The 23,146-nt window shown below is 45.8% G+C and overlaps 1 protein-coding gene across 2 annotated transcripts in view; it reads left to right on the forward strand.

Moving 5' to 3' along the window:
* PRPF6 (pre-mRNA processing factor 6) overlaps positions 1 to 23,146 on the forward strand; it is a 38,093-nt gene that overhangs the window by 13,530 nt on the left and 1,417 nt on the right. For both annotated transcript variants that reach the window (XM_069751096.1, XM_069751097.1), the window contains exons 9-20: positions 4,779 to 4,941; positions 5,025 to 5,143; positions 5,363 to 5,581; positions 5,720 to 5,842; positions 5,926 to 6,047; positions 6,328 to 6,466; positions 6,568 to 6,687; positions 7,178 to 7,354; positions 15,394 to 15,527; positions 16,796 to 16,887; positions 20,086 to 20,200; positions 20,370 to 20,496. In XM_069751096.1, coding sequence (XP_069607197.1) covers positions 4,779 to 4,941; positions 5,025 to 5,143; positions 5,363 to 5,581; positions 5,720 to 5,842; positions 5,926 to 6,047; positions 6,328 to 6,466; positions 6,568 to 6,687; positions 7,178 to 7,354; positions 15,394 to 15,527; positions 16,796 to 16,887; positions 20,086 to 20,200; positions 20,370 to 20,496 — 1,650 coding nt within the window. The remainder of the gene's footprint in view (positions 1 to 4,778; positions 4,942 to 5,024; positions 5,144 to 5,362; positions 5,582 to 5,719; positions 5,843 to 5,925; positions 6,048 to 6,327; positions 6,467 to 6,567; positions 6,688 to 7,177; positions 7,355 to 15,393; positions 15,528 to 16,795; positions 16,888 to 20,085; positions 20,201 to 20,369; positions 20,497 to 23,146) is intronic.

Consider the following 23,146-nt stretch of genomic DNA (forward strand, 5'->3'; position numbering starts at 1 on the left):
AGGTGGCTTCACAGAGCCTGCTCAGAGCAGGCACTGTGAAGGCTGCAGCGCTGCATGTCAGATCAGTGATCTGACAGAGTGCTGTGCAAACTGTCAGATCACTGATCTGTGATGTCCCCCCCTGGGACAAAGTAAAAAAGTAAAAAAAAAAAATTTCAAATGTGTAAAAAAAAATAAAAAAAAATATTCCAAAATAATGAAAAAAAAAAAAAAATATTATTCCCATAAATACATTTCTTTATCTAAATAAAAAAAAAAAACAATAAAAGTACACATATTTAGTATCGCCGCGTCCGTAACGGCCCGACCTATAAAACTGGCCCACTAGTTAACCCCTTCAGTAAACACCGTAAGGAAAAAAAAAAAAAACGAGGCAAAAAACAACGCTTTATTATCATACTGCCGAACAAAAAGTGGAATAACACGCGATCAAAAAGACAGATATAACTAACCATGGTACCGCTGAAAACGTCATCTTGTCCCACAAAAAACGAGCCGCCATACAGCATCATCAGCAAAAAAATAAAAAAGTTATAGTCCTGAGAATAAAGCGATGCCAAAATAATTATTTTTTCTATAAAATAGTTTTTATCGTATAAAAGCGCCAAAACATAAAAAAATGATATAAATGAGGTGTCGCTGTAATCGTACTGACCCGAAGAATAAAACTGCTTCATCAATTTTACCAAACGCGGAACGGTATAAACGCCTCCCCCAAAAGAAATTCATGAATAGCTGGTTTTTGGTCATTCTGCCTCACAAAAATCGGAATAAAAAGCGATCAAAAAATGTCACGTGCCCGAAAATGTTACCAATAAAAACATCAACTCGTCCCACAAAAAACAAGACCTCACATGACTCTGTGGACCAAAATATAGAAAAATTATAGCTCTCAAAATGTGGTAACGCAAAAAATATTTTTTGCAATAAAAAGCGTCTTTCAGTGTGTGACGGCTGCCAATCATAAAAATCCGCTAAAAAACCCGCTATAAAAGTAAATCAAACCCCCCTTCATCACCCCCTTAGTTAGGGAAAAATTAAAAAAATGTATTTATTTCCATTTTCCCATTAGGGCTAGGGTTAGAGTTAGGGTTAGGGCTAGGGTTAGGGCTAGGGTTAGGGCTAGGGTTAGGGTTAGAGCTAGGGTTAGGGCTAGGGTTAGGGCTAGGGTTAGGGCTAGGGTTAGGGCTAGGGTTAGGGTTAGGGCTAGGGTTAGGACTAGGGTTAGGATTAGGGTTAGGGTTAGGGCTAGGGCTACAGTTTGGGTTGGGGCTAAAGTTACAGTTAGGGTTTAGATTACATTTACGGTTGGGAATAGGGTTGGGATTAGGGTTAGGGGTGTGTCAGGGTTAGAGGTGTGGTTAGGGTTACTGTTGGGATTAGGGTTAGGGATGTGTTTGGATTAGGGTTTCAGTTATAATTGGGGGGTTTCCACTGTTTAGGCACATCAGGGGCTCTCCAAACGCGACATGGCGTCCGATCTCAATTCCAGCCAATTCTGCGTTGAAAAAGTAAAACAGTGCTTCTTCCCTTCTGAGCTCTCCCGTGTGCCCAAACAGGGGTTTACCCCAACATATGGGGTATCAGCGTACTCAGGACAAATAGGACAACAACTTTTGGGTTCCAATTTCTCCTGCTACCCTTGGGAAAATACAAAACTCGGGGCTAAAACATATTTTTTGTGGGAAAAAAAAAAGATTTTTTATTTTCACGGCTCTGCGTTATAAACTGTAGTGAAACACTTGGGGGTTCAAAGCTATCACAACACATCTAGATGAGTTCCTTAGGGGGTCTAGTTTCCAATATGGGGTCACTTGTGGGGGGTTTCTATTGTTTAGGTACATTAGGGGTTCTGCAAACGCAATGTGACGTCTGCAGACCATTCCATCTAAGTCTGCATTCCAAATGGCGCTCCTTCCCTTCCGAGCTCTGCCATGCGCTCAAACGGTGGTTTCCCCCAACATACGGGGTATCAGCGTACTCAGGACAAATTGGACAACAACTTTTGTGGTCGAATTTCTCCTCTTACCCTCGGGAAAATACAAAACTGGGGGCTAAAAAATAATTTTGGGGGGAAAGATTTTTTTTTTAAATTTTCACGGCTCTGCGTTACAAACTGTAGTGAAACACTTGGGGGTTCAAAGCTATCACAACACATCTAGATGAGTTCCTTAGGGGGTCTAGTTTCCAAAATGGTGTCACTTGTGGGAGGTTTCTACTGTTTAGGTACATTAGGGGCTCTGCAAATGCAATGTGACACCTGCAGACCATTCCATCTAAGTCCTCATTCCAAATGGAGCTCCTTCCCTTCCGAGCCCTCCCATGCGCCCAAACAGTGGTTCCCCCCCACATATGGGGTATCAGCGCACTCAGGACAAATTGGACAACAAATTGTGGGGTCGAATTTCTCCTGTTACCCTCGGGAAAATACAAAACTGGGGGCTAAAAAATAATTTTTGTGGGAAAAAATTTTTGTTTTATTTTTACGGCTCTCCATTATAAACTTCTGTGAAGCCCTTGGTGGGTCAAAGCGCTCAGCACACATCTAGATAAGTTCCTAAGGGGGTCTACTTTCCAAAATGGTGTCACTTGTGGGGGGTTTCTACTGTTTAGGTACATTAGGGGCTCTGCAAACGCAATGTGACACCTGCAGACCATTCCATCTAAGTCTGCATTCAAATGGCACTCCTTCCCTTCTGAGCCCTCCCATGTGCCCAAACAGTGGTTCCCCCCACATATGGTGTATCATCGCACTCAGGACAAATTGGGCAACAAATTTTGGGGTCCAATTTCTCCTGTTACCCTCAGGAAAATACAAAACTGGGGGCTAAAAAAATAATTTTTGTGGGAAAAAAATTTTGTTTTATTTTTACGGCTCTGCATTATAAACTTCTGTGAAGCACTTGGTGGGTCAAAGTGCTCACCACACCTCTAGATAAGTTCCTTAGGGGGTCTACTTTCCAAAATGGTGTCACTTGTGGGGGGTTTCAATGTTTAGGCACATCAGTGGCTCTTCAAACGCAACATGGCGTCCCATCTCAATTCCTGTCAATTTTGCTTTGAAAAGTCAAACGGCGCTCCTTCCCTTCCGAGCTCTCCCATCCACCCAAACAGTGGTTTACCCCCACATATGGGGTATCAGCGTACTCAGGACAAATTGTACAACAACTTTTGGGGTCCAATTTCTTCTCTTACCCTTGGGAAAATAACAAATTGGGGGCAAAAAGATAATTTTTGTGAAAAAATATGATTTTTTATTTTTACGGTTCTACATTATAAACTTCTGTGAAGCACTTGGTGGGTCAAAGTGCTCACCACACCTCTAGATAAGTTCCTTAGGGGGTCTACTTTCCAAAATGGTGTCACTTGTGGGGGGTTTCAATGTTTAGGCACATCAGTGGCTCTTCAAACGCAACATGACGTCCCATCTCAATTCCTGTCAATTTTGCATTGAAAAGTCAAACGGCGCTCCTTCCCTTCCGAGCTCTCCCATCCGCCCAAACAGTGGTTTACCCCCACATATGGGCTATCAGCGTACTCAGGACAAATTGTACAACAACTTTTGGGGTCCAATTTCTTCTCTTACCCTTGGGAAAATAAAAAATTGGGGGCGAAAAGATAATTTTTGTGAAAAAATATGATTTTTTATTTTTACGGTTCTACATTATAAACTTCTGTGAAGCACTTGTTGGGTCAAAGTGCTCACCACGCCTCTAGATAAGTTCCTTAGGGGGTCTACTTTCCAAAATGGTGTCACTTGTGGGGGGTTTCAATGTTTAGCCACATCAGGGGCTCTCCAAACGAAACATGGCGTCCCATCTCAATTCCAGTCAATTTTGCATTGAAAAGTCAAATGGCACTCCTTCGCTTCCGAGCTCTGCCATGCGCCCAAACAGTGGTTTACCCCCACATGTGGGGTATTGGCATACTCAGGACAAATTGTACAACAATGTTTGGGGTCCATTTTCTCCTGTTACCCTTGGTAAAATAAAACAAATTGGAGCTGAATTAAATTTTTTTGTGAAAAAAAGTTAAATGTTCATTTTTATTTAAAACATTCAAAAAATTCCTGTGAAGCACCAGAAGGGTTAATAAACTTCTTGAATATGGTTTTGAGCACCTTGAGGGGTGTAGTTTTTAGAATGGTGTCACACTTGGGTATTTTCTATCATATAGACCCCTCAAAATGACTTCAAATGAGATGTGGTCCCTAAAATAAAATGGTGTTGTAGAAATGAGAAATTGCTGGTCAACTTTTAACCCTTATAACTCCCTAACAAAAAAAAATTTTGGTTCCAAAATTGTGCTGATGTAAAGTAGACATGTGGGAAATGTTACTTATTAAGTATTTTGTGTGACATATCTCTGTGATTTAATTGCATAAAAATTCAAAGTTGGAAAATTGCGAAATTTTCATAATTTTCGCCAAATTTCCGTTTTTTTCACAAATAAACGCAGGTACTATCAAATAATTTTTACCATTGTCATGAAGTACAATATGTCACGAGAAAACAATGTCAGAATCACCAGGATCCATTGAAGCGTTCCAGAGTTATAACCTCATAAAGGGACAGTGGTCAGAATTGTAAAAATTGGCCCGGTCATTAACGTGCAAACCACCCTTGGGGGTAAAGGGGTTAATTTAGTTCTGTGACCCCATTATTTTTATGATCGGTGGTAGTGCAAGAGGTCAAATGCCTATCTGTTATAAAGTGATGGCATATCCTAGATTTACAATATAGGAGTAATACATAAATGTAATCTTTGTTTTTTTTTAGAGTGAAGACGTCTGGCTGGAGGCTGCTCGACTGCAGCCGGGAGACACCGCAAAAGCTGTGGTGGCTCAGGCCATCTGTCACCTTCCACAGTCTGTTCGGATCTACATCAGAGCTGCAGAATTGGAAACTGATCTCAGAGCAAAAAAACGTGTTTTGCGGAAGGGTGAGTACTGGAATGTTTTCATTCTCTGAAGTGGTCTTCTGGATTGTCACACATAATAATGTCCTGGTTGTTGATCTGCACAGCTCTAGAACATGTCCCAAATTCTGTGCGTCTGTGGAAAGCTGCTGTGGAGCTGGAGGAACCAGAGGATGCTCGTATTATGTTGAGTCGTGCTGTGGAGTGCTGCCCGACCAGCGTGGAGGTGAGATTACTGCAGGCTGGAAACTAAGACAAATGTAAGAGTCTGATGCTCTGGCGTTGGCTTTTTATCTCTTGGCATTCTACCTTCTCCTAATGGATATGTCTTGATGGTACCTTGTCTGTCTCTAAACCCTCTATTATACCAAAAAAGCTAAAATGCCAAAGGTAAGAATCTTGGTAAATTCTACTGTCTTACATATGTTGCCTGTTTATCCTCCAGCTGTGGTTGGCCCTCGCCAGGCTGGAGACCTATGAGAATGCCCGCAAGGTCTTGAACAAAGCTCGTGAGAATATTCCCACTGACAGACATATTTGGATAACAGCTGCCAAACTGGAAGAAGCCAATGGGAACACTCAGATGGTGGAGAAGATTGTAGACAGAGCCATCACCTCTCTGAGAGCTAATGGAGTAGAAATCAATCGGGAACAGTGGATACAGGTCAGCTGTGAATGTGGGCAGGAGAGGGCTCTTAGTTTAGGTAGTATGAGATTTTCAATTACGTTTTAGTGTAAGGCGACTAAATGACCAGTGTCTCCATCTTCCGTATCACTAATGTAGTTTACTGTTCTACTATAGGACGCTGAGGAGTGTGACAAAGCTGGCAGTGTGGTGACGTGCCAGGCGGTAGTAAGAGCAGTCATCGGTATTGGCATAGAAGAGGAGGACCGGAAGCACACGTGGATGGAAGATGCAGATAGTGTAAGTTTTTTTGTATTAATAAAAGTGGCTATTATCTCAATGATCATTACACCTAATGACATGTATATAATCTTATATTGCAGTGTGTCTCTCATGGCGCCCTGGAGTGTGCACGAGCCATCTATGCACATGCCCTTCAGGTTTTCCCCAGCAAGAAAAGTGTGTGGCTCAGAGCTGCTTATTTTGAAAAGAACCATGGTACAAGGTGCAGTGCAATGTCCCAAATTGTTCTTTGAACATGTTTATCTGTATATGCCCAGATGTTTTTGCTACTATGACAGGCTTTCCTGTGCACAAACTTGCTATTTCCATAAGTAGCCTGCAAAATTGTAAAAAATTCTGAGTGTTAAAGTAGGCTGCAGTTCACAATCCGTAAAAAAAATATATATATATTATGCTCCGTATAATAATGTGTAGGGCTGCAAGCTTAGCTTAGTTTTGCTGTCCTATTAAGAACTTATAAAATGATGCCTGTCCTCCCTTAGGGAGTCCCTGGAGACCCTTCTGCAGAGAGCAGTTGCCCACTGTCCTAAGGCTGAAGTTTTATGGTTGATGGGCGCAAAGTCCAAGTGGCTAGCAGGAGATGTGCCAGCTGCTAGGAGTATTCTTGCGCTTGCTTTCCAGGTTGGTATTATGATTGCATATTCATCCACTAGATTCTTGTTGTATGACTGGAGGTGCTCTTAGAGGAGGAAAATCCATCAATTATATTTTATTCTTCTCAGGCGAACCCCAATAGTGAAGAGATCTGGTTGGCAGCCGTCAAGTTGGAGTCAGAAAACAACGAGTACGAGAGGGCTAGAAGACTTCTGGCTAAGGCTAGGAGCAGTGCAGCCACTGCTAGGGTAAGCACCGCTCTCCAGCTGAGGATTGTATGGAAATTTATTACTTTTTTTTTTTTTTTGCTACAAAAGGGGTGAAAAAATTGCAGTAGTTTGCTTTCTTAATTTTTATATGTTTAACTTTGATTTATGCTTATCCTGCTTTTTCACTTTACCTAGTTTTGTGTGTAGGTTTGCCCTTTTCTGATGCAGCAGATTTGCATTAAAGAGGTTGTCCACTACTTTTACATTGATGACCTGGGCGATAGGTAATCAATGACCTTGGGATAGGTTATCAATGTCTGATGGGCCAGAGTCTGACATCTGGCACCCCCGCCGATCAGCTGTTATTGGTGTTGGTGACTGCCGTCCAGAAGTACTTGCTTGCGGAGCTGGCCGTCTACTTTTACTGGCTATCGCAGGGTACTTCACATCTTTAATTCTCTGCATAAAATCTAGCACAAATCATCTGGCTTAATGTTTTTTGTCATGTTATATTACTATATGCCTACAGGTGTTCATGAAATCTGTGAAGCTGGAGTGGGTGTTGGGGAACATTGAAGCTGCTCTGGAACTGTGTGAGGAGGCACTGAGCCACTATGAAGATTTCCCCAAACTCTGGATGATGAAGGGCCAAATTGAAGAGCAACGGCAGCAGATAGAGAATTCCAGAGAGGCGTACAATTCAGGGGTAAGGGCGTATGGATAACAAATGGTATTCAGGTGCATACTGGCCAGATGGTCATTAAACTGTCATGGACCGCCATCTTATGAATTGGGGTCTATGACAACATTGAAGTATATGTGTGGTAAAGCTGCTAATGTACACTTTAGACTTAGATTCAGTGTTTCAGGCTAAGTTCCCATTTTGATTTAGGAGGTTTTTTGTCTTTCTCCTCATACTCAAAGCTCATCTGTTTTCTAGTTGATGCAAACAGAAGCTATGAATAGTCATATTAATTATCTGGTTTGTCTTGTGTCTTTTTTTTTTGTACAATGTATGAAAAAGTTCTGCATGCTTTCTTCTCAATCTAAAAACGGATACATAACTGAAACCAGATGGACCCCATAAAAAGGAGATTTTTGTGTACTCACCGTAAAATCTTTCTCTTAGCCTCTAATTGGGGGACACAGGACCATGGATGTTATGCTGCTGTCCACTAGAAGGCGACACTATGCATAATCTGAAAAAGATTAACTGAGGCTCCTCCTCTGCAGTATACACCCCTGGACGGCGTCAGCCTTCTCCAGTTTTGTGCAAAAGCAGTAGGAGGAACGGAACATGAATAACATAGACATGCCTATAAGAAGGCCACTATGTACGAGCTCAGGAACAATATGAGATCTCAACAGTAACAACAGGCCAAAAAGAGCAAATAGGGTGGGAGCTGTATCCCCCAATTAAAAGCTAAGAGAAAGAGATTTTACGGTGAGTACACAAAAATCTCCTTTACTCTGTCGCCTCATTGGGGGACACAGGACCATGGGACGTCCTAAAGCAGTCCCTGGGTGGGAAGCAATGGACGAATATTGTGCAGACAGGCCCCTATACTTAGGGCACCGCCGCCTGCAGGACACATCTACCCAGGCTCGCGTCCGCTGAGGACTGGGTATGAACCCTGTAGTGTTTAGTAAACGTGTGTAGGCTAATCCAAGTGGCCGCCTTACACACCTGTTGTGCCGAAGCCTGGTGCCGAATGGCCCAGGAGGCCCCTACCGCCCGTGTAGAGTGTGCCGTAATACCGGCTGGAAGAGGAGAATTTTTAAGGCGGTAGGCCTCTTGTATGGTGGATTTGATCCACCTGGCAAGGGTAGCTTTGGAAGCTGGTAGACCCTTGTGGCCGCCTTCCGGAAGGAGGAAAAGAGAATCAGACCTCCGGAAGGACGCAATCCTAGACACGTATATACGCAATGCCCTGACAAGGTCAAGCGTATGCAGAGCCTTCTCCACTCTATGAACCGGGACCGGGCAAAGGGATGGCAGTGAAATTTCCTCATTGAGGTGGAAGTTGGACACAACCTTCGGAAGGAAGGATGGTACCGTACGAAGAACTACCTTGTCCTGGTGAAAAGCCAGGAAGGGCCGTCTGCAGGAGAGTGCTGTCAGTTCAGACACCCTGCGTAGCGAGGTGATTGCCACTAGGAATTCTGGGAGAGAAGGCGGAGCGGGACCTCCTTAAGGGGTTCGAAGGGTGGTTCCTGCAATGCTGTCAGGACCAGGTTAAGGTCCCATGTTTCTAGTGGTCGTCTGTAGGGGGGGACCAATCGGGAAACTCCCTGAAGGAAAGTCCTTACTTGCGGCTTGGTAGCAATGCGCCTTTGAAAAAGCACTGAGAGGGCTGACACCTGGCTCTTAAGCGAGCCCAACGACAGCCTGGCCTCCAAACCGGATTGGAGAAAACCAAGTACTTTGGGTAGAGAATAAGGGAGTGGGATCTGGCCACGAGATTCGCACCAGGTAAAGAAATCTTTCCAGGTACGGTAATAGATCTTGGCAGAGGCTGGCTTCCGTGCGCTGATCATGGTTCCAATGACGTCCGGCGAGAGCCCTGCCTGGGTTAGAACCTAGGTCTCAAGGGCCACGCCGTCAAATTGAGAGCCCCTGAGTTCTGGTGGTAGAACGGGTCTTGTGATAGAAGATCGTGGCTGTCGGGGAGACGCCAGGGGGCGTCTGCTGTAAGTTGTACGATGTCGGCGTACCATGTACGTCTGGGCCAGTCCGGTGCAATTAGGATGGTTGTAACTCCCTGTTGTTTGATCTTCCTCACCACTCTGGATATCAGGGGGAGAGGTGGAAAAATATACAGGAGCTGGAACTGAGTCCAGTCCTGAACCAGAGCGTCTGCTCCGAGCGACCGCGTATCGTGTGTTCTGGCCATGAAGTTGGAGACCTTGGCATTGAAGTGGGATGCCATTAGGTCCACATCTGGTGTTCCCCAGCGGTGACAGATCTGGCGAAAAATCTCGGGATGGAGAAACCACTCTCCCGAGTCTATTCCCTGTCGGCTGAGGAAGTCTGCTTCCCAGTTGTCCACACCCGGAATGTGGCCCGCCGAAAGAACCGACCCTGTGTCCTCCGCCCAGCGGAGGATATGTGACACTTCTCGCATCGCCTGGGTACTGTGGGTCCCCCCTTGGTGATTCACATATGCCACGGCCGTGGCATTGTCCGACTGTATTCTGATGTGAGGCTGCCAGTAAGTGATGGAAGGCCCTCAATGCCAGGAGTATGGCACAAATTTCCAGGATGTTGATGGGCATGGTCGCTTCCACTGGGGACCACTTGCCCTGTGGTGTAGGTGCACCGCACCCCAACCCGTCAGGCTCGTGTCGGTGGTCAGAACCTTCCATTGACCTGTGAGAAAGGATTTCCCCTTTGCTAGCGAAGTTGGCTTGAGCCACCAGTGCAGGGACCTCCTGGTTGATGACGTTAGCTGGAACTCCCTGTCGAGAGAAAAGGGATTCCTGTCCCAGGACTTGAGAATGGCTAGTTGGAGAGGCCTGAGGTGAAACTGGGCAAATGGGGACCGCTTCTATTGCTGCCCCCATCTTGCCGAGGACTCTCATGGCAAACCGGAGAGATCGAGGAGGTTTGCGGACGAGGGTGCAAACTCCTAGGCGGAGAGCCAGTGCCTTGTCCTTGGGAAGGAGCACTATACCCCTGGAGGTGTTGAATAGCATTCCCAGGAAGGTCAGAGACTGACTCGGGGTTGGTGATGACTTTTGTAGGTTGATTAACCAGCCCATGCGACTAAGATGCCAAAAGGAGAGCAATTCAGAGCAATGATTTATAAAACAAACTTTAATTGCCATAAATAATACAAAAACATATATCAAAATATTACATTAATGACTAGAGCACAGGATGAATGTCCCAGGAATGCTGGAAAAGCGCCCATCCCCCCACTCCCCCAGATGTAAATACCCTTAATAATAATAATTTTTATTTATATAGCGCCAACATATTCCGCAGCGCTTTACAAATTATAGAGGGGACTTGTACAGACAATAGACATTACAGCATAACAGAAATCACAGTTCAAAATAGATACCAAGAGGAGTGAGGGCCCTGCTCGCAAGCTTACCCTTGCAATGGTATGCATAAGAAAAAGCACCTACACTATCCAACCAAGGTCACCCCAAAGCAGTGGGATTCTATAGTAATGCCATTAAGTATGGTGGTGGAAAAAGGGTGCTAGCACTTACCACTACACAGAGGTGGGGGGGGGGGGGGGCGGGGCGGTCGGGCGATGGTCCCCAACGCACGTTTCGTGGCCACCAGTGCCACTTCCTCAGGGGGATAACCATGTACTGCCTAACAGGACCTTAAAATAGCCCTTGGCCCCGGTCACATGGTACACAGCAGCCAATCACAGTGGCGCCATCGGCACATGTGCACTGTGTCCGGCAAGTCCCAGCAGTGGAACTCAGCGTCAGACCAGGTGCGCACGCCCAGGGCAAAGAAAAAATGTCCGGAGCGCACACACCGAGCCCTAAGACGCCGGTCCACACAGGGACAGGACGAATCACAGCGCAATGCGCACGGCCACTGGTGAGGGAAGATACTAAAAGTATAAAAGCTACTCCCTCCACGTCCACTACTCATAGCTACTACCAATACAGGACAATTGGGGACCCATCAAAAATACAGCTCACAATAAAAACAGGTACATGAACAAATATACAAAGTGGAACTAAACCCTTTTCTATACATCGGCATCACATTATAGTGGAAAAAGTGCATCGCTTCAGTTTAACAGTCTTCATAGTAAGAATATTTGTCTAAGAGTATCGGTTGTGATTGAGACGCTGAGCTCGCAGTCCTTGAAGGTGGGAGCCTTGATGAGTAGATCGTCCAGGTACGGAACGACTACTATGCCTCTGGAGTGCAGGACGTCCATGGTGGCTGCCATGACTTTGGTGAACACTCTGGGAGCCGTTGCAAGTCCGAAAGGGAGAGCCACGAATTGGTAGTGGTCCTGGCCTATTGCGAACCTGAGAAATCTCTGATGGGCAGGTGCAATGGGTATATGCAGGTATGCGTCTTGTATGTCTATGGAGGCGAGATATTCTCCGTTCTCCATGGACGCAATGATGGACCGAAGGGACTTCATGCGGAAGTGACGGACACGTACATATTTGTTGAGCTGTTTTAGGTCTAGTATGGGCCATACGCTGCCTCCTTTCTTGGGAACTACGAACAGATTGGAGTAGAACCCTCGGAAGCGGTCGGTCGTGGGGACCGGTACAATGACTCCTGCTTGAAAAAGCGAGTAGACCGCTTGGTGGTAGGCACGAGCCTTGGCTGGCGGTTTTGGGGGGACAGAGGAAGAATCGGTCCGGTGGGTTGGAGGTGAAGTCTATTTTGTATCCGGAAGACACTAGTTCCCTGACCCACCTGTCTTCTGTAATAGGCAGCCAGACTTGATGAAAGGGCAAAAGTCGGCCGCCTACTGGTGTGGTGTCTTCCGGAGTCCGTGAGTCATGATGAGGAGAAAGTCTGAGATTTTCCTCCTCTGGCTTAGGCTGGCCTGCTTTTGACTGCCAGGTCTTGTCCGACCTTTGCGTCGATCGTGAGTTGTCCCTGCGTGGGGAACGGTTACGATTTTGTGCTGGACGTGAGATGGACCAGCCCGAGGAATTCCGAAAGGATCGGAATCGAGTTTGGTTACGCTTCTTGTAAGCGCGTTTAGGTCTGAGTTGGGGAAGAGAAGTACTCTTACCCCCGGTAGCGTTGGATATTATAGTGTCCAACTGTTCACCGAAAAGTCTCCCACTGAGGTAGGGGAGGTGCGTGAGGGACTTCTTTGAGGCTGCGTCCGCTTTCCATTCCCGTAGCCAGATGATACGCCGAATTGTGATGGCGTTTGATGCTATCCCCGCTACTCCCCTTGCTGAATCCAGAGCTGCATGAAGCATGTAGTCTGCTACAACTGCTATTTGAACCGCTTGGTCCGACAGCTCAGGAGCGGATGCTTGGAGAGCTTGTAAATTTTTTGCCCAGGCCAGAATGGCCTTGGCAGCCCAAACTGAGGCGAACGCGGGAGCCAGGGATGCTCCTGCTGCCTCGAAAATTGAACGAGCCATGCGTTCTACCTGCCGGTCTGCTGCATCCCTGAGGGTTGAGCTATCTGGCAGTGAAAGGAGGGTCTGTGCTGCTAGCCTAGAAACTGGGGGGTCCACTTCGGGTGGATCTGTCCATTCCTTGGTGTCCTTCTGTGGGAAGGGGTACCTCGCCTCCAGATATTTGCGATTAGCGAATTTTTTCTCAGGCTGTGAGAGCTGCTTCTTAAGGATCGTCTTAAACTCTGGGTGGTTAGAGAAAACCTTAGGCGGCTTCAGAGGTCCTTCAAAGGAAATCTTATGTTCTGGGGCCTCTGGTGGCGGATCAGAAATGTCCAGCACCCGATAAATGGAAGAGATTATGTCCTCAACTAGCGCTGTATTGCTAGGAGGGTTTGGGATCAGGGACCCTTCCGTTTCCCTGTCTGAGTCAGAGTCGCAGATGCCTTCCGAATCCTGTGTATCACTGAGGCGTCCCCTGCTGGGTGAGCTGGGGAGGAGGCCTTCTCTGGTCGGGGATTGCGGAGATCTGCATTGTCTGTCCCTGGAATGGGACGGTCTAGATGACCTGGAGCTACGGTGTCTCTCCCTAGAGGGGGATGACCGTGTGCTATGGGATGACGCAGATGGACTTGATCTATGGGTCCGCTTGCGTCCTGACCTAGACGTGGATTTGCCAGGGTCATCTTGTTCCTGAGTCAAGCTTTCCCTTTGCTGGGTAACGGTCATAGCCGAGGCATGACCCTGCAGAGCCTGAAGCAATGTGGAGGTTAGGTTATCTATAGACTGCGTCATAGATTGCGATATCTGAGTAGCCCATTCCGGCGTGGCATTAGACACCGAGGCATTGGCAGGGGCTTCTTGGGCCTCTGACACATTAGTTTGTATGCAGTTCTGGCAATGCGGGTACGTGCTGCCACTGGGGAGAGCGGTCCCGCAGGCTGTGCAGAATGCATAATAGCAGTTCTGCCTGGTTCTCTTGGACCTTGAGCCTGGCATAGTGCACAGAAGGGCTGCCGGCAGAGGACCTTACAGGGGTAGAGAAACCTATAGGGGAGCCTTATAGGTAAGAACCCAGCTGTGATCTTACCCCACCAGTGTGCCCCTAGGTCCAGCGCCGAAGATCCACAGTCCTGTGCCCCCCGGAGACTGGCTGCCTGGTCCTGGTCCTACAGGCCGGGAGATGCAGGGTTAATCTACAGCAGAAAATGGCTGTTGAGAAGGAGAGGAAGGAGGAGAAGGGGGCAGAGAGCTGGAAAAAGGCGGCAAGGATGTGTAAAAACGCGCTCTTTCTGTCTCGATCCACCCCCTTTATGACACTATAGAGCAAGGGTGTCAAACTGCATTCCTCGAGGGCTGCAAACAGGTCATGTTTTCAGGATTTCCTTGTACTGCACAGGTGATAATTTAATCACCTACACAAATAATGAGTTGGTGATTAAATTATCACCTGTGCAGTACAAGGAAATCCTGAAAACATGACCTGTTTGCAGCCCTCGAGGAATGCAGTTTGACACCCCTGCTATAGTGTCATATTTGTCATCCGGGGGGCGGAGAGGAGGAGGCGGCGGCTTCAGCTAGGCCGAAGCCGGGGCCTAAATTAGATGCCTGAGGCCCAGAAGGGCTCCAGGCCGGCGCGAAAAGTCCGGGAGGGGGTCGAATCTGAAGAGGACCCCCCAGATGTAAAGGCAGGATGGCGGTGGGGCTATAAGCGGAAGGGGGAGCCTGGTTGGGGTCTTCCTGAGGCAGTATAGAGCTGATGCTGCCGCAGAGACGGGTGCAGGGAGCCCTGTGTCTGTCTGTGCCATGCCTGCCTGCACTCCCCCCGGCCCCAACAGGAGCCCGCAGCTGGGCTGGGGTCCCTGGATGCAGGCGCAGTGTGCTGGCCAATTGCTGGGAGCTGTAGAGTGCTGCCTGTACAGGCCCTACCTGAGGTGTCTCAACCTAATTCCCCCAGAGGGGGATTAGGGAGGGTGCTGTTGTCACACCTTCAGGGGCCTTTATCCTCACCTCGACCTCAACCTAGAAACCAAAAGGAATTGCGGAAGGAGGGGGGTCTCGACTTCGAACCAGCCCCCGAGGGACTGGGGAAGGAGCAACATGGGGAATAGCCATCTCTACTTCAACTCGGCACCCCGTAATAGGGGGCCGAGGAAGGAGCCATGCCGGGAGTCTCACAGGAGACCCTCTTTTCTTCATCTGTAATCCCGTCAGAAAAAAACGGAGTAAACAAAAAAAAAAAAAAAATCTTTAGGTGTGCCTCCTATGCGACACTAAGCAAAAACTGGAGAAGGCTGACGCCGTCCAGGGGTGTAAACTGCAGAGGAGGAGCCACAGTTAATCTTTTTCAGATTATGCATATTGTCGCCTCCTAGTGGACAGCAGCATAACACCCATGGTCCTGTGTCCCCCAATGAGGCGACAGAGTAAATAAATGGGCGACTTCTATTTGCATCAGTTAGCAAATGGGTCAGTATTGGGCTGGAATTCCATTATGTATTTCCGAAATGTAACTGACAAAAGGGACTACCTAAAGTACATGTGAACAGTGCCCAATCTCGTCTGTCTTTTCTTGATTTATTTTTTTGTAATGTTTTATGTTAATTATAATAGGTGCTCTCATGTTAAATATCTAGCATCTTTTGTTGTTTTTTTATATTATTGCAGCTGAAGAAATGCCCCCATTCAGTCCCACTTTGGCTGCTGCTCTCTAGACTGGAGGAAAATGTGGGGCAGCTGACCAGGGCAAGAGCCATCCTGGAGAAGTCTCGTTTGAAAAATCCGAGGATTCCGGAGTTATGGTCAGTTTTCTTTCTTTGTCATTCCTGAGGTTTTTAACTTAGTTTTTTCGTATTTTATCTACAGGAGCGCACTCCTCCCCATACTCCTAGCTTTGTTTGCCTAAGGGGAATTTGCACTCTGGAAAATTAACTATTCGATGCAGTGGCATTATACCACCCCTGGCTTGAACTGTAAGGCTTTGTGCACACGTTGCGGTTTTTGCTGCGGATCCGCAGCGGATTTGACGCTGCGGATCCGCAGCAGTTTTCCATGCGGTGTACAGTACAATGTTAACCTATGGAAAACAAAAACCGCAGTGCACATGATGCAGAAAATTCCGCGCGGAAACGCTGCGGAAAAAAAGAAGTAGCATGTCACTTTCTGCGGATTCCGCAGCGGTTTTCAACCTGCACCAATACGAAAGTGCAGTTGAAAACCCGCAGAAGAAACCGTGTGAAAATCCACAGTGAAAACCGCAGTGGTTTTGCACTGTGGATTTTCCAAATCCGCTGCGGAAAAATCCGCAACGTGTGCACATTCCCTTAGATTTCCAATCCTGCAGTAACATTGGAGAAGTGCCAGGACACTAAAGCAGGCCGGATCATGTATCCAATGTGATGTATACAGCAGTCTGTGACTGCTATGTGAAGTTTAAATCACTCTGTCTCCTATGGAATGTATATAGCAAAGTTTCACTCTCCTATGAGATATATACAGCAGTCTGTGTATCCTATGTGAATTACATACTGCAGAGTGTCAGTGTATCCTATGTGATGTATATACAACAGTTTCAGTGTTCCCTATGTCATGTGGATACAGAAGAGTCTCGGTGTATCCTATGTGATGTATATACTGCAGTCTCAGTGTATCGTATGTGATGCAGCTTCATCCGCCTCACATATTATCTCTGCTTACTTGTTGGTTGTTTTGGTAGGTAACATATATAGGATATATATAGGCTTGCGTGAGTGGGGTGGCTATATCTACAGTTAGTGTGGATTTGGGCTATGTGTGTAATTTTACTTATGGTCCTTTTATGTTTTTTTTTTTTTATATTTTGCTTCCCACAATGCCATAAAAGAGCAGGGAAAATGATTTAAGTGGTGACCAGAATTGCTACTGTTTCTATTTCGTTCTTGTGTTGGATATGACAATTGCATGTTTGACCCGCATGTAAGGGTGGGATTATCTGTGAATAATTCTGTTACTGGGATACTGTGGCGTTACACAGTTACGTCTATAGGCTACTGTCCAGGCTTCTGTCTGACCTTCCTCCTATTTTCTGCAGGTTGGAGTCGGTGCGGCTGGAGTTCAGAGCTGGCTTGAAGAATATTGCAAATACTTTAATGGCAAAGGCTTTGCAGGAATGTCCCAATTCAGGTGAGAGTTGTGATATTGGCAAATGTAAACTTTTTGGAAGGCAGAATAAAACCTTTCCCTCTGTTCATCTTGCTCCTGTATGCAAAGGATACAGCTCATCTATTTACTTAAAAGGAAACTCTCAGCATGATTTCATACCCAGAATAATTTATGTCCATGAAGCTCTAACAAGAAGCCTCCCCCTTCTTGAGTGACAGCCCCCTTGCAGTGTGACTTCAGCCAAAGGAGCCATTGATCGAGCAGCAGGGAGGAGGGGGCTCAGGGTGTGGAATGGAGCTGGAGTGTCGGAGGCCTCAGATCTACGCTAGTTCTTCAGCCCCATTTGCTGAAATGCTCATTTCTCAGTAATGGAGGAATGGAGCCCATGTAAAAGTGTTGCTAGATTGTCTTTGAAAGAGCTACGCGCACATATAAAAAGTTTGGGGGTTGAAATCCAGATCTGTACTCACAAATGCACAGGGTTTAGAATTCGGACCTCTCTGCAAGTCTATTGGTTGTTATTAGAAACAGTCAGGCTTGTAAATACACCCATACACACTAAAGCTATGTGCCCATGTTGCAGAAATGCTGCGGAAATGTCCGCAGCATTTCCGCAACTCCCTGCCGTCGGAAAAACGCATGGGGAATTCGCATGCGTTTTCCCACAAAACATAAGCGTTTTGCAAGCGTTTTTAGCTTGCAGAATGCTTGCTCTTTCACATCGCTTGGAAAAGTGATTGACAGGTTGGTCACACTTGTCAAGCATGGTGCTTGACAAGTGTGACCAACTTATTACTAGAATGTTAAATGTTAAAATAGAATGTTAAAAATAATAATAATAAAAAATATATATATATATATATATATATATATATATATATATATATATATATATATATATATATATATATATATATGGTTATACTCCCCTTCCGACGGCCCCACTCTCCTCAGCAGGATTTGGTTTTCCATATGTTTACATTGTACTGTAAACCTGATGGAACACTGCTGCGAATCCGCAGCCAAATCCGCACCGTGTGCACATAGCCTAATTCTAAAGGTATGTGCAAACGCTCCGTTCCAAGGGATGCTTTGCGCGAAGGACCTTTGTGACATCACGGTCGCGTGACCGCGACATCATCTCAGGTGATTTGCGCAATGCATCCCTGGGAACAGAAACCGCCGTGTGCACCGCAGGGAGGCGGGAGGACTCCAGGGCCCATCAGAAGGTAAGTATATCCTATTTTTTATTTTAATTCTTTTTTTTTTTTTTTTTTTACAGGAATATTGTACCCAGGGCCCGAAGGAGAGTCTCCTCTCCTCCAAGCCCTGGGTACCATCCGCACATGAAGCGCTCACTTTACGCATAGTGGGCACATGCATAAAGTGAGCGTTTCAATGCAATCCTATGGCTGCGTAATCACCACGATTCCGCAGAAATAATGAACATGCTGCGGATTTTACCGCTATGTGATTCCGCAGCGCGAAAATCCGCAGCATGGGCGCAGCAACTGCCGAATCCCATAGGATTGCATGGGAATGTGGTTTTCAAGCGTTTCCACTGCGGCGGAAACGCATAAAAAAAGCAACGTGGGCACACAGCCTAAAAATGTAGCTGAGCTCCAGTGATGTGTGTGAACAGTTAGCATATGTACAGAGTGACTCCACCAGCAGAATAGCGAGTGCAGCTCTGGGGTATAAGGCTATGTGCACACGTTCAGGATTTCTCGCAGAAAATTCCTGAGAAAAAACGGAAATTTTCTGCAAGAAATCTGCATGCGTTTTTGCCGCGTTTTTTTCCGGACATTTCCCAATGCATTTTGTAGTGGGAAATCCGCAAAAAAAAACAAACGCAAAATTAATGAACGTGCTGCATTTTGTAAGTAATGTAATGTATGTACACAGTGACTCCACCAGCCGAATAGTGAGTGCAGCTCTGGAGTATAATACAGGATGTAACTCAGGATCAGTACAGGATAAGTAATGTATGTACACAGTGACTCCACCAGCAGAATAGTGAGTGCAGCTCTGGGGTATAATACAGGATGTAACTCAGGATCAGTACAGGATAAGTAATGTAATATATGTACACAGTGACTCCACCAGCAGAATAGTGAGTGCAGCTCTGGAGTATAATACAGGATGTAACTCCGGATCAGTATAGGATAAGTAATGTATGTACACAGTGACTCCACCAGCAGAATAGTGAGTGCAGCTCTGGAGTATAATACAGGATGTAACTCAGGATCAGTACAGGATAAGTAATGTAATGTATGTACACAGTGACTCCACCAGTAGAATAGTGAGTGCAGCTCTGGAGTATAATGCAGGATGTAACTCAGGATCAGTACAGGATAAGTAATGTAATATATGTACACAGGGACTGCACCAACAGAATAGTGAGTGCAGCTCTGGAGTATAATACAGGATGTAACACCGGATCAGTACAGGATAAGTAATGTAATGTATGTACACAGTGACTGCACCAGCAGAATAGTGAGTGCAGCTCTGGGGTATAATACAGGATGTAACTCAGGATCAGTACAGGATAAGTTATGTAATGTGTGTACACAGTGACTCCACTAGCAGAATAGTGAGTGCAGCTCTGGAGCATAATACAGGATGTAACTCCGGATCAGTATAGGATAAGTAATGTATGTACACAGTGACTGCACCAGCAGAATAGTGAGTGCAGCTCTGGGGTATAATACAGGATGTAACTCGGGATCAGTACAGGATAAGTAATGTAATGTATGTACACAGTGACTCCACTAGCAGAATAGTGAGTGCAGCTCTGGAGTATAATACAGGATGTAACTCCGGATCACTATAGGATAAGTAATGTATGTACACAGTGACTCCACCAGCAGAATAGTGAGTGCAGCTCTGGGGTATAATAAACCCTATACCCTATAGTAAGTAAATAGTAACACATGTAATAAACATAGGCTACTTGTTAACATTTATTTGATTTAAAAAAAGACATAAAAGCCATCCCACTGCGACAAGGTATATCCAGTCAGGATGGTCCCTAACTCTTACTTACAATGTCCTACGCTCATTCTGTACAAAACCTTTGTGGTGCACGGGACTCATCCACAGAACCTGTCCTGTAAATGTTTAGCATATACCGATAGTTTAGCGCTCGGTTCTCTTTTGCCTCAGGATCCAAGTAATGTTTTTTCTCCCTGAAATGTAAAGTTCTCTGTCCTTTCTCAGGTATTCTGTGGGCAGAAGCAATATTCTTAGAGGCCAGACCTCAACGGAAAACCAAGAGTGTAGATGCCCTTAAGAAATGTGAGCATGACCCGCATGTACTGCTGGCCGTTGCCAAGTAAGTGCCACCTAACTGTTAAATGCACGATCTTTTAGGGGTCACACACAGCAGCAGTGGTTTTTCAGGACCCTTCCTCTTCATACATCCACGGCTCTTGCCAGCACTTATGAAAACCGCTTGTGTTTCTTTGTTACCATTCATCTCTTTATCATCTTCTTACTTTTAGACTGTTCTGGAGTGAACGGAAAATTTCTAAGGCTCGGGACTGGTTCCACCGCACTGTGAAGATTGATTCTGATCTGGGTGATGCCTGGGCGACTTTCTACAAATTTGAGCTCCAGCATGGTACTGAGGTGGGTGTTTTGTTAAGTTTTCTGGTTTCCTAAAGGAGTCTTCATGTGGGCATCCTTTTCTTATATGGTTGCTCTCAGATATGATCCCTCTGATGGGTAGCAATGATTATGATCATTTTCACTGATAAGCAAAAGTTAAACATATTGGCAATAGTCTCCTTCATGTTTGTACGTTCCTCTCCAATTTGCCTTAAAATACTGAGCTTATGTAAAGCTCATGTGGGCTATGTTCACTTGCGATACATTTACAGCAGGACATTCTGTATATAATCTATTCTGATTAGGGCTGTGTAGGTAACAAGTGCAAGGATTTCTGCAAGCCTTATTCAGATTAATTCATAAGACTAACCACCTAAGTTCACTTAGGTGAATGGCTCTGTCGGAGTTCAGTTTTTTGGCGATTCCACTGGAATCTTTATTTTATCCTTTTATTAGGTTCTGTAGAAGGACGTAGATCTGGGGATTTATTATGATGGAATATAGGCTGAACTGGATGGACAAATGTCTTTTTTCGGCCTTACTAACTATGTTACTATGAAACTAATGTTGAGCTCTGTATAAATGTGAACCTAGCATTAGTCAAACACCACTTCCTTGGGTCAAACAGGTCAAGTGACCTTAGGGTACCGTCACACACTGCCATTTCGATCGCTACGACGGTACGATTCGTGACGTTCCAGCGATATCGTCACGATATCGCTGTGTCTGACACACAGCAGCGATCAGGGATCCTGCTGAGAATCGTACGTCGTAGCAGATCGTTTAGAACTTTCTTTCGTCGCTGGATCTCCCGCTGTCATCGCTAGATCGGTGTGTGTGACACCGATCTAGTGATGCGATCTAGCGATGCGTTCGCTTGTAACCAGGGTAAACATCGGGTTACTAAGCGCAGGGCCGCGCTTAGTAACCCGATGTTCACCCTGGTTACAAGCGTAAAACTAAAAAAAAAAAAACAGCACATACTTACATTCTGGTGTCCGTCAGGTCCCTTGCCGTCTGCTTCCCGCACTCAGTGACTGCCGGCCGTAAAGTGAAAGCAGAGCACAGCGGTGACGTCACCGCTGTGCTGTGCTTTCACTTTCACTTTACGGCCGGCAGTCAGTGAGTGCGGGAAGCAGACGGCAAGGGACCTGACGGACACCGGAATGTAAGTATGTGCTGTTTGTTTTTTTTTTACGCTGGTAACCAGGGTAAACATCGGGTTACTAAGCGCGGTCCTGCGCTTAGTAACCCGATGTTTACCCTGGTTACCCGGGGACCTCGGCATAGTTGGTCGATGGAGAGCTGTCTGTGTGACAGCTCCCCAGCGACCACACTACGATTTACCTACGATCACGGCCAGGTCATATCGCTGGTCGTGATCGTAGGTAAATCGTATAGTGTGACGGTACCCTTAGTCTCCTGATATATAAGCAACCTGTAAATGGCTTCAGAGGATAGCATTGCCCCTCCTGCTTCTGAGCTGTATACCTTTCCTCTTTGTTTGCCCTGGGGGCCACAATGACATTCCAGATTGCAGGCCGTGTGTAGCTTCAGGGCTGCATGTTGTGCACCTCTGCATTTTGGAGTGAACCTATTGGTACAATGTAAACCTATGGGAAACAAAAAACGCTGTGCACATGCTGCGGAAAAAAATGCGCGGAAACCCATCGGTTTACATTCCGCAGCATGTCACTTGCTGCGGATTCCGCAGCGGTTTTACAGCTGCTCCTATAGAAAACCGCAGTGAAATCTGCAATAAATCTGCAGCAAAAACGCAACGTTTTTGCCCTGTAGTTTTATCAAATCCGCTGCGGAAAAATCCGTAGTGGACCAGAATACGTGTGCACATAGTCTAAGACTTAGTTGCCCTGTCCCTCCGCACCGTCCTATATAAGAGTGAAGACTTACCTCCTAATAAACCTGAAATCTCACAGGGAACACGTGTTGAGGCGGTAAGATGGATGTGTAAATGTGCTCCTTTTTATACTATATGCTGTATGCTTTATGCATATAATTAATGTTATTCCCACAGCATTATCAATAGGCTGAGAGTTTATGAATTGCTGCTGTCTTTTATAGCCTTTAGGTGCCTTATTAGGGAATATTGGGGCTTAACCTTTGTTGACCAGGAGTACCATTATGAAATTTTAGGCTTCCAATCTCTGTGGCTGAGGTAGGGGCAACGAAGTATTGGTCATGTTGCAGATTTGTCCCTTCTTTTCCTGTTCAGATTTGTCACAAAACCTGAGTGGTTTCCTGATGCCAGAAAAGTGAATGAGATTCCTGTGTCATGCACACGTTGCTTATTTGTGACTTTGTGACAGATTTAATGAGTGGGGGAAAATCTACACCAAAATGCTATTTTAAGGAGTGTTTCTACTACCAAGAGATGCAGAAGTGCATACGAATGCTTAACGTATGCACAGACCCTTACAGGTATACTCTAGGTGCCCTCTCGACTTCCTGCCAGACTTTTTTTTTTTTCTTTCTAGGGGATCCTCTTGTTCCCACTCTTCATTTGTATAGTTTTGCACATTTTTTTTTTTTGAAATGGGTAGTTTTTCTGTTATATTTTTGGATGCACTCATGTCAATTGTCCTATTTTCTCCATGAATTTTTGTTTTAGACGTATACAAATCACATGCTTGTGGTCCTGTGACAGTCCGCT

This window comes from Ranitomeya imitator, chromosome 2, assembly GCF_032444005.1.
Source record: "Ranitomeya imitator isolate aRanImi1 chromosome 2, aRanImi1.pri, whole genome shotgun sequence".
NCBI classification, from domain to species: Eukaryota; Metazoa; Chordata; class Amphibia; order Anura; family Dendrobatidae; genus Ranitomeya; species Ranitomeya imitator.